General features: G+C 42.7%; 2 protein-coding genes across 3 annotated transcripts; both read left to right on the forward strand.

Annotated features, from left to right (window-relative positions):
• The first annotated feature begins 3,156 nt into the window (after positions 1–3,156).
• Positions 3,157–5,281, forward strand: snx20 (sorting nexin 20). 2 transcript variants are annotated; one of them, XM_062040652.1, is made up of 3 exons: positions 3,157–3,173; positions 3,263–3,399; positions 4,598–5,281. In XM_062040652.1, the coding sequence occupies exons 1-3, from the start codon at positions 3,158–3,160 to the stop codon at positions 5,246–5,248; spliced, it is 804 nt and encodes a 267-aa protein (XP_061896636.1). In that variant the 5' UTR covers position 3,157; the 3' UTR covers positions 5,249–5,281. The 2 variants fall into 2 exon arrangements, with proteins under 2 accessions (XP_061896636.1, XP_061896637.1); XM_062040653.1 differs by having other exon boundaries at positions 3,263–3,396.
• Positions 5,282–10,070: 4,789 nt separating this feature from the next.
• mphosph6 (M-phase phosphoprotein 6) lies at positions 10,071–11,283 on the forward strand. The gene is made up of 5 exons (XM_062042652.1): positions 10,071–10,268; positions 10,406–10,518; positions 10,594–10,684; positions 10,766–10,866; positions 10,943–11,283. The coding sequence occupies exons 1-5, from the start codon at positions 10,221–10,223 to the stop codon at positions 11,091–11,093; spliced, it is 504 nt and encodes a 167-aa protein (XP_061898636.1). The 5' UTR covers positions 10,071–10,220; the 3' UTR covers positions 11,094–11,283.
• The last annotated feature ends 11 nt before the right edge of the window (positions 11,284–11,294 follow it).

An 11,294-nucleotide genomic window follows, 5' to 3' on the forward strand; every position in this document is an offset into this window, starting at 1 on the left:
ATATCAACCGATACCGATATATACAGTTGTGGAATTAACACATTATTATGCCTAATTTTGTTGTGATGCCCCGCTGGATGCATTAAACAATGTAACAAGGTTTTCCAAAATAAATCAACTCAAGTAGGGCGGTATAGCTCGGTTGGTAGAGCAGCCGTGGCAGCAACTTGAGGGTTGCAGGTTCGATCCCCGCTTCCGCCACCCTAGTCACTGCCGTTGTGTCCTTGGGCAAGACACTTTACCCACCTGCTCCCAGTGCCACCCACACTGGTTTAAATGTAACTTAGATATTGGGGTTCACTATGTAAAGCGCTTTGAGTTACTAGAGAAAAGCGCTATATAATTCACTTCACAAGTTATGGAAAAAAATGCCAACATGGCACTGCCATATTTATTATTGAAGTCACAAAGTGTTTTGTTTTTTTAACATGCCTCAAAACAGCAGCTTGGAATTTGGGACATGTACTTCTCCCTACGTCCGTGTACCACTCCGTACAGCGGCGTTTTAAATAATTTCCGATATTACATTTTAAAGTATTTATCGGCCGAACATCTCTAGGGATAAGCGGTAGAAAATGGATGGATGGAAGTTGAGTGCCGACATGTGAGTTTGTCCCCGTTTTGTCTTCGTACTACTGCTGCATGCGCATTCTTTCCCTCCACCCTAATGGTGACATATTGTAATACACGCAATGCCCTTCATTTAACTCAGGGGCCCTAAACTTTTTGACCCGGGGGCCGCATTGGGTTAAAAAAATGTGGCCAGGGGGCGGGTATTTTTTAAAATATATATATTTGTATATGTATATATATATTTATATATATATATATCGCCACCTCATCACAGGGCCAACACAGATAGACAGACAACATTCACACACTAGGGCCAATTTAGTGTTGCCAATCAACCTATCCCCAGGTGCATGTCTTTGGAGGTGGGAGGAAGCCGGAGTATCCGGAGGGAACCCACACAGTCACAGGGAGAACATGCAAACCCCACACGGAAATATCCCGAGCCCAGGATCGAACCCAGGACCTTCATATTGTGAGGCACACGCACTAACACCTGTTCCACCATGCTGCCTGGCAGCCATTTTGTACTTTCTCAAATTGAAGTGATTGACAAAGAGGGCTTCATACCACAGCAAGTTTAACATTTTAATGAGACCGGACTTTTCTGGAAAAAGATGACTAAAGTGGACTTATAATACAGGGGAGGAGAAGTCACTACCTCTGGATCAGCAGTGTCTCTTAAGGGGCTTCTGTGTGTCAGCGCGTATTGGCAGGGCAAAAAAATTAAATAAAAAAATAGAGATATCTGATATTATCGGCTGATAAATGCTTTAAAATGTAATATCGAAAATTATCGGTATCGATTTCAAAATTATCGGTATCGGTTTCGAAAAGTAAAATGTATGACTTTCTAAAACGCCGCTGTGTACATGGACTTAGGGAGACGTACAGAGTGCCAATAAACCTTAAAGGCACTGCCTATGCTTGCCGGCCCAGTCACATAATATCTACGGCTTTTCACACACACAAGTGAATGCCATACAGGTCACATTGAGGGTGGACGTATAAACAACTTTAAGACTGTTACAAATATGCGCCACACTGTGAACCCACACCAAACAAGAATGACAAACACATTTCGGGAGAACATCCGCACCGTAACACAACATAAACACAACAGAACAAATACCCAGAACCCCTTGCAGCACTAACTCTTCCGGGACGCTACAATATAATAATGCACTTTGTGACTTCAATAATAAATACGGCAGTGCCATGTTGGCATTTTTTTCCATAATTTGAGTTGATTTATTTTGGAAAACCTTGTTACATTGTTTAATGCATCCAGCGGGGCATCACAACAAAATTAGGCATAATAATGTATTAATTCCACGACTGTATATATTGTATCGGTTGATATCGGAATCGATAATTAAGAGTTGGACAATATCGGAATATCGGATATCGGCAAAAAAGCTATTATCGGACATCTCTAGGAAAAGTTCTGAGTCCTGGGTAAAAAAAAAAAATTCCTGCGGGCCGTAGTTTGGGGACCACTGATTTAACTGGTGTATTAACTATGCATTGATTGAAATTATCTAAATTAACACACATTTTTTAATTGTGCCTATTTTAACATTCAAAAATGTATTATGCTCTTATTTTATTGTTATTTGCTTTGTGTTGCGTTGTAACTTTTTAAAATAATTATTGGATGCTTTTATTGCTGACTCCAAGCATACTTGCCAACCTTGAGACCTCCGAATTCGGGAGATGGGGGGGGGGTGGTTTAGTGGTAGCGGGGGTGTATATTGTAGCGTCCCGGAAGAGTTAGTGCTGCAAGGGCTTCTGGGTATTTGTTCTGTTGTGTTTATGTTGTGTTACGGTGCGGATGTTCTCCCGAAATGTGTTTGTCGTTCTTGTTTGGTGTGGGTTCACAGTGTGGCGCATATTTGTAACAGTGTTAAAGTTGTTTATACGTCCACCCTCAGTGTGATCTGTATGGCTGTTGATCAAGTATGCTTTGCATTCACTTAAGTGTGTGTGTGTGGGTAGAAGCCGCACATATTATGTGACTGGGCCGGCACGCTGTTTATATGTAGGAAAACCGGACGAGACGACAGGTTGTAGAGGACGCTAAAGGCAGCCCCAATATTGTTGTCCGAGTGGAAATCGGGAGAAATTCGGGAGAATGTTGGCCCTGGGATACTTTCGGGAGGGGCACTGAAATTCGGGAGTCTCCCGGGAAAATTGGGAGGGTTAGCAAGTATGACTCCAAGCGCAAAACAAAATACATTAGAAACTCTTTATAAGTTCATTTTCATAATAAAACAAACAGGGGCGCCGAAAAGGGGGGGGGTAAAGGAGACGGATTCTAGGGGCCCATGATGGAGGGGGGCCCAGAGAGGCCCCTAATGATGATGAAATTGTAATGTTGCCGCTGTGTTGGGGGCCCTGCTGTAAAGATTCTTTTCATGGGGCCCAAAATCCCTAGCGGCGCCCCTGAAAACAAAATACAAATTTCCATAGACAGGTGTTTGAATGATGGCAGGAAGCGGAAGTCGCACATATGTTGCCGTGTTTCACTTCCTCACTCATAAGAAAGGAAAGTGAAGAAGTTATTTATTCCGTTTTCGTCGTCAACATGAGCGAGCCACCAGGTGACTTGATGCTTCTTCTTATTCTTCTTCATGCTACCGACATCTTCCCTGTCACTTGTGTGTGTGTGTGTGTGTGTGTGTTTGTGTAGCGCTTAGCGGTTCCAGTTTGACCACCAAGGAGCTGCAGCAGAGGTGGCGAGAGGCGAAAGGGACGCAGCCTTCACACAAAGTGCTGTTCGACATCCCGTCCAGTCGCGCTGTTGAGGACGCCTGCTGCAAACATGTGGTTTGATTGATTGAGACTTTTATTAGTAGGTTGCACAGTGAAGTACATATTCCGTACAATTGACCACTAAATGGTAACACCCGAATACGTTTTTCAACTTGTTTAAGTCGGGGTCCACTTAAATTGATTCATGATACAGATATATACTATCATCATAATACAGTCATCACACAAGATAATCATCACAATGAATTATTTACATTATTTACAATCAGGGGTGTGGAGGGGGGGGGGGGTAGGATATGGACATCAAGTAGTGGATATAGAGAAAAAAAGAGAGAGAGAGAGAGAGAGAGAGAGAGAGAGAGAGAGAGAGATCAGAAGGCATAAGAAAAAGTATCTGCATTTGATTGTTTACATTTGATTATTAGCAATCCGGGGAGGGTGTTAGTTTAGGGTTGTAGCTGCCTGGAGGTGAACTTTTATTGCGGTTTTGAAGGAGGACAGAGATGCCCTTTCTTTTATACCTGTTGGGAGCGCATTCCACATTGATGTGGCATAGAAAGAGAATGAGTTAAGACCTTTGTTAGTTCGGAATCTGGGTTTAACGTGGTTAGTGGAGCTCCCCCTGGTGTTGTGGTTATGGCGGTCATTTACGTTAAGGAAGTAATTTGACATGTACTTCGGTATCAGGGAGGTGTAGCGGATTTTATAGACTAGGCTCAGTGCAAGTTGTTTAACTCTGTCCTCCACCTTGAGCCAGCCCACTTTAGAGAAGTGGTTAGGAGTGAGGTGGGATCTGGGGTGGAGGTCTAGAAGTAACCTGACTAGCTTGTTCTGAGATGTTTGGAGTTTAGATTTGAGGGTTTTGGAGGTGCTGGGGTACCACGAGGTGCATGCGTAATCAAAAAAGGGTTGAACGAGAGTTCCCGCCAGAATCCTCAAGGTGCTTTTGTTGACCAGAGAGGAGATTCTGTAGAGAAATCTCGTTCGTTGGTTAACCTTTTTGATTACCTTGGTTGCCATTTTATCACAGGAAAGGTTAGCCTCTAGAATGGAACCTAGGTAGGTGACCTCATCTTTCCTGGTGATAACAATGTCACCCACTTTTATGGTGAAGTCATTGACTTTCTTAAGGTTGATGTGGGACCCAAACAGGATGGATTCTGTTTTACCCAAGTGTATGGATAGCAAAAGACACCAAAACGTGACCGCACATCACACTCGGCGCGACTCATCTTGTCTCCGCGCCCTACAGGTGTACCAGGTGGCGGTGATGGCCTGTGGAAGTTTCAGCACCCGTCACGTGTGCGTGGAGCGGCGTTACAGCGACTTCTCCCACTTCCATCAAAAGCTGACGGAGGAGTTCGGCGAGGAGGTTGACGATCTGGCGCTTCCCTGCAAGCTCCTGGCGGGTCCAGTCGGGGGGCGTGGCTTGGCCCTGCAGGACTACCTGAACCAGGCGTTTGCCGTGCGTTGCGTGCGACACTCGCCTCTTGTCCCGGACTTCCTCACGGGCAAGGAGCTGAGTCGGGCCCGGACCTCGCTGCGAGGCGGGCAGTTCAGAGCGGCGCTTGAGCAGCTGCACGCAGTTCTGCAGATCCAAGAGAAGCTGGCGCCGTGGCAGAGAGCCACCCAGCTTGTCCCGGCCCTCGCCGCCATTGCCGTTTGTCACCGCGACCTGGGGGAGCCCCTGGAGGCCGTGGCCACCGCCCACCGAGCGCTTCCTGTCGTCAGACGCTGGAAAATGAACGACTACCTCGGTGGTCTTCTGGAGATGCTGGTGGATCTGAGCTACGGCCTCCAGCGGCCCGTCGCCCACCTCCAGGAGGAGCTGATGGCGCTGCGGGGCAGCCATGCCGCCTCCTGGCGCTCCCTGAAGGAGGTGGTGGTCCGTGACGTCACCTAACTGACACACAACGCCATTTGTAGCTGTTGCTGAGAGAGTTTGCATGCTTTAAATATGTGTCATAAATCAATAAATATGATTAAATAAGTTAATGTGGCAGAGTTAAAACATTAATACAAAATGTCCATCCATTAGAGATGTCCGATAATTATTATCGGACATTATTGGCGCTCTGTACATCTCCCTACGCCCGTGTACCACTCCGTACAGCGGCGTTTTAAAAAGTCATACATTTTACTTTTTGAAACCGATAGCGATAATTTCCGAACCGATACCGAAATTCCATTTTAAAGCATTTATCGGACGATATTATCATAATATCGTCCGTAGGGAGATGTACAGAGCGCCAATAAACCTTAAACGCACTGTCTTTGCCTGCCGGTCCAATCACATAATACCTAGCTACGGCTTTTCACACACACAAGTGAATGCAAGGCATACTTGGTCAACAGCCATACAGGTCACACTGAGGGTAACAGTATAAACAACTTTAACACTGTTATAAATATGCGCCACACTGTGAACCCACACCAAACAAGAATGACAAACACATTTTGGGAGAACATCCGCACCGTAACACAACATAAACACAACAGAACAAATACCCAGAACCCCTTGCAGCACTAACTCTTCCGGGACGCTACAATATACACCCACGCTAACCCCTATCCCCCTCACCTCAACCCCGCCCCCCCAAACCCGCCCACCTCAACCTCCTCATGCTCTCTCAGGGAGAGCATGTCCCAAATTCCAAGCTGCTGTTTTGAGGCATGTTAAAAAAAAATAATGCACTTTGTGACTTCAATAATAAATATGGCAGTGCCATGTTTGCATTTTTTTCCATAACTTGAGTTGATTCATTTTGGAAAACCTACTTACATTGTTTAATGCATCCAGCGGGGCATCACAACAAAATTAGGCAAAATAATGTGTTAATTCCACGACTGTATATATTGGTATCGGTTGATATCGGAATCGGTAATTAAGAGTTGGACATTTTTGGAATATCGGATATTGGCAAAAAAGCCATTATCGGTCATCTCTACCATCCATCCGTTTTCTGTGTATTGTGTTAATTGTGTTGCAAGGCGGAATGAGTGTTGTGAAACATGCAAAAGGGGGGGAGCTTCGTGAGCACGTTATCTTCAGCTCATCGAAATATTTTAAGTTAAAGTACCAATGATTGTCACACAAACACTAAGTGTGGTGAAATTTGTCCTCTGCATTTGACACATCCCCTTGTTCGCCCCTTGGGAGGTGAGGGGAGCAGTGGGCAGCAGCGGTGCCGCGTATTCTTTAATTTGTGCAAAACTTCAAACAAGTCTTTGTTCGAATCTATTTTCATTACTTGCAGCCAACGAGGTATCGTATTTTTGTAATTTAATTTATTTCCGAGTGTTTATTGATGCGAAATTTAAGTCTGATGAACTGCATTAATTGTACTGTATTTTCTAAGTTCTCACGGCGTGGATGGTGTGTACAGCAAGAAGGAGTCGTCAAAAAAGAACTTTCCTGTGTTGCTGTGTATCGAAAGGAGCTCCACTATTCATTGGTGTTCTTTAGAGAGTGGCCCATTGGCCATTAGTGACATGAGTAAAAAAAAACTAAGATTCATTTTCTACTTGCCTGTCATGTTCTCATATGGCCAGTAGAGAGCGTATTTCGAAAGTTAGTAAACGTTCAAACATTACATTTGCCCATAAGCAATAACAATGAGTTAATCATATTTTATCATATAAATATATTTTCTCCAATTTAATGCATCTGTGATGTGTACTGTGACCATAAACCACCTCACTGTTTTCAATTGTCTGCAGTGTCTCCCTACAAATGGGACACATGCATTGATTTTATTGTGTATTATGTGAATGATGACATTTTATAATTATCATCCAATCTACTTTTTTTATGTTTCAACTCCGTATTGTGTGGCATTCATTGTTCCGTGTTGTGTATATAACAAATACCTGCATCTTCGTACAAAACAACTCCACCGTTGTTTACTACATGCAAGTTCATTTTTTTAACAAATGCACATACAAACAGTATATATATAATTTACAAACACGTTAAGGCACTTCCAATACAATACAATTCAATAGGTATATTTTCAATAAGTTATTGAACAGGTTTAGAAATTTACATAGTAGTATAAAATAAATAAATTTAAATCCTAATACAAAGAAAACAAATAAGAGAATACAAATTATATTAATAAAACTAATTCAATGTATCCAATAAAGACAATAATTTAGGAGCGTTTCTATTTTGTGACTTTTTCCAAGATGTAATTAATAATTTTAAATCATTGTTCCGATAGGACAGGGGTCTGCAACCCAAAATGTTGAAAGAGCCATTTTGGTCCAAAAAAAAAATAAAAATCAGTTTGGAGCCGCAAAAAATGAAAAGCCTTCTATATGTGATATAATGAAGTCAACACATGATGTACGTGTCTGTTTTAGTTGCATTAGCCTACTATCAAAATGACTTTAAAAGTCTTATACAACTGTTATAATGAAGACAACACATGATTTACGTGTCTAAATTAGCTATATTAGCCTACTTTTATTTTTACAACATTGGAAAAAATTTGTAAACCTTCTCAGAGGGCGAGATAACTCCTCTAAATGACTGTCTTGGAATGGCCAAAGGTATAGATGTGTGTGTCCAAGTTAAAGGAAATGACGGGCTGTCTTCTTCTAATGAATTTATTAGAATCTATGCAAGCTGGGTAACGTTTGCTGTGGTCTGGAACAACATGGCACAGAAACAACTATCAGAAATGCAGCCAATATTACATACAGATAATACGTCATGAGAAATGCAGATACAAATTAAATACACAGAGGACGTAGGAAATTAAATGAGCTCAAATATACCTACACTTGAGGCATGATGATGCAATATGTACATAAAGCCAGCCTAAATAGCATGTTAGCATCGATTAGCTTGCCGTCATGCAGTGACCAAATATGCTTGATAAACACTCCACACAAGTCAATAACATCAACAAAGCTCACCATTGTGCATTCACGCACAGTATAAAACGTTTGGTGGACAAAATGAGACAAGGAAGGAGTGGCATAAAATATGCATTTCTCTGGCATGTTGAAGAAAGTTATACATGTAAACAAACTACGGTGAGTTCAAGGACGGCCAAAATGAGGACAAAACGGCACTCGCCAAATACTCTCATCAGAGAATCATGTTTAAAGGCCTACTGAAACCCACTACAACTGACCACGCAGTCTGATAGTTTATATATCAATGATGAAATCTTAACATTGCAACACATGCCAATACGGCTGGGTGAACTTATAAAGTGCAATTTAAAATTTCCCGCGAAATTCCGGTTGAAAACGTCTATGTATGATGACGTATGCGCGTGACGTCAATCGTTGAAACGGAAGTATTCGGACACCATTGTATCCAATACAAAAAGCTCTGTTTTCATCGCAAAATTCCACAGTATTCTGGACATCTGTGTTGGTGAATCTTTTGCAATTTGTTTGATGAACAATGAAGACTGCAAAGAAGAAAGCTGTAGGTGGGATCGGTGTATTAGCGGCTGGCTGCAGCAACACAACCAGGGGGACTTTGACTTGGATAGCAGACGCGCTAGCCGTCACTAGCCGCCGACCGCATCGAAGATCGGGTGAAGTCCTTCGTAGCTCCGTCGATTGCTGGAACGCAGGTGAGCACGGGAGTTGATGAGCAGATGAGGGCTGGCTGGCGTAGGTGGAGCGCTAATGTTTTTAGCATAGCTCTGTGAGGTCCCGTAGCTAAGTTAGCTTCAATGGCGTTGTTAGCAACAGCATTGTTAAGCTTCGCCAGGCTGGAAAGCATTAACCGTGTAGTTACAGGTCCATGGTTTAATAGTATTGTTGATTTTCTGTCTATCCTTCCAGTCAGGGGTTTATTTCTTTTGTTTCTATTTGCAGTTAAGCCCGATGCTATCACGTTAGCTCCGTAGCTAAAGTGCTTCGCTGATGTATTGTCGTGGAGATAAAAGTCACTGTGAATGTCCATTTCGTGTTCTCGACTCTCATTTTCAAGAAGATATAGTATCCGAGGTGGTTTAAAATACAAATCCATGATCCACAATAGAAAAAGGAGAAAGTGTGGAATCCAATGAGCTCCTGTACCTAAGTTACGGTCAGAGCGAAAAAAGATACGTCCTGCACTGCACTCTAGTCCTTCACTCTCACGTACCTCATCCACGAATCTTTCATCCTCGCTCAAATTAATGGGGTAATCGTCGCTTTCTCGGTCCGAATCGCTCTCGCTGCTGGTGTAAACAATGGGGAAATGTGAGAAGCCCTTCAACCTGTGACGTCACGCTACTTCCGGTACAGGCAAGGCTTTTTTAATCAGCGACCAAAAGTTGCGAACTTTATCGTCGATGTTCTCTACTAAATCCTTTCAGCAAAAATATGGCAATATCACGAAATTATCAAGTATGACACATAGAATGGATCTGCTATCCCCGTTTAAATAAAAAAAATCATTTCAGTAGGCCTTTAATATAAACAGTGGGATTTCTAACAATTAGGGAGGGTTTTGTCATGTTGTCCTCCTACAGAAACCCTATTAAAACAAAACTATATTTTTCCACCCCATCTTTTTCTATTTTCATACATTTTAGAAAAAGCTCCAGGGAGCCAGTAGGGCAGAGCTAAAGAGCCGCAGGTTGCAGACGCCTGCGATAGGAAAATTTAGGTTTCACTTCACAAGAAACTTGCTGAGAAATATAGACAAGTTGCAATATGCCAAACAGCCACACGGGAACAGTAATGCTCCACAGATGCGTCTAGGCCGAGATTGCCAGATACAAACAGAAGAAGAGTTATTGCTCCTTCTGCGCAGCTGCGGCGGCCACGTGACGTTTCAAGACATGTGAAGTAAAGACAAACGTTCTGTTTTAATCCTGAGTCGGAATTGTTTTCTTCTCTTAGTAATCGGCGTGTTTAAAATGGCGACGGACTCGGTGAAACTCTCCAAAAATGTGCTACGGATGAAAGTAAGTAACTGCTAGCTGGCAAGTTAGGTGCTAGCTCATAGGTCGAACTCAACGAGTCAAATAGACGTTTCAATTAAAGTCCAGTGTTAACGGACACGTAAATAAATAAATGGATAACCTGTAAAACATATTTACAGTTCATGCAGAGAGGTTTGGATGCAGAGACGAAAAAGCAGCTGCAAGACGATGAAAAAAGAATCATAAGTGATGAACATTGGTATCTGGACCTGCCCGAGCAACAAAGCAAAGAGTAATACTTTATTTTATTTGTATTATTATTAATGTTGGTGATTGGCTGAGAACTGCATTTTATTTTGTCTTTTAGGAACTTCATAGTGGAAGAGAAGAGTTTTGTTCCGTTTGAAGAGCTTCGGTTTGGCCGCATGTCCTTTAAAGGCTTCAACCCAGAAGTCGAGGTCAGTTCGGTTTGAAGAAGACAGAAACATTGCTATGCACCTGTCTAAATGCCATGTTTGGTTTATTTTTCCTGGTTTCAGAAACTGATGACGCTCATGAACCCAAACCAGGCCAAACAGGAAGTAAATCCCAACGCTGGCCAAATGCTGACGGATGTGACGGACGAGGAGATGGCGCTCAGGTGCGTAGACTTCTCTCTGCTGCCTTTCAATTTTAGACAGTATAAAGACAAGCTGACGCCTTTAACGGTCCCTCAGGTACCAGAGTTTAGTGGGAAGCATGAAGAAGAAGTTTGCCAAGAAGCGGGAAATAGTCAATTTAGACGACGAGGATGACCAAGACATCAATCAAAATGTTGTGAAAACAAACCAAGCAAAGAAGATGTTCCTGAAGCCAAACCTTGACTGACGCACTTTATTTTAAAATTTTAGTCTTTTTGAGTAACGGACTGCTGCTGACACCGGAGGTTTAACTTCCTGTGCCAGCGACAATTTTTTTTACACTTTGTTTGCTTGTGTGACCACCAGAAAACCCCCCAGCATTGCTCAAGTGTAGGCGAGGGGGCGTGGCTTATTAAACACGGCAAGTGTTCACATAACTGTCGCTTCT

Source organism: Entelurus aequoreus, linkage group LG03 (genome assembly GCF_033978785.1).
Source record: "Entelurus aequoreus isolate RoL-2023_Sb linkage group LG03, RoL_Eaeq_v1.1, whole genome shotgun sequence".
NCBI lineage: Eukaryota > Metazoa > Chordata > Actinopteri > Syngnathiformes > Syngnathidae > Entelurus > Entelurus aequoreus.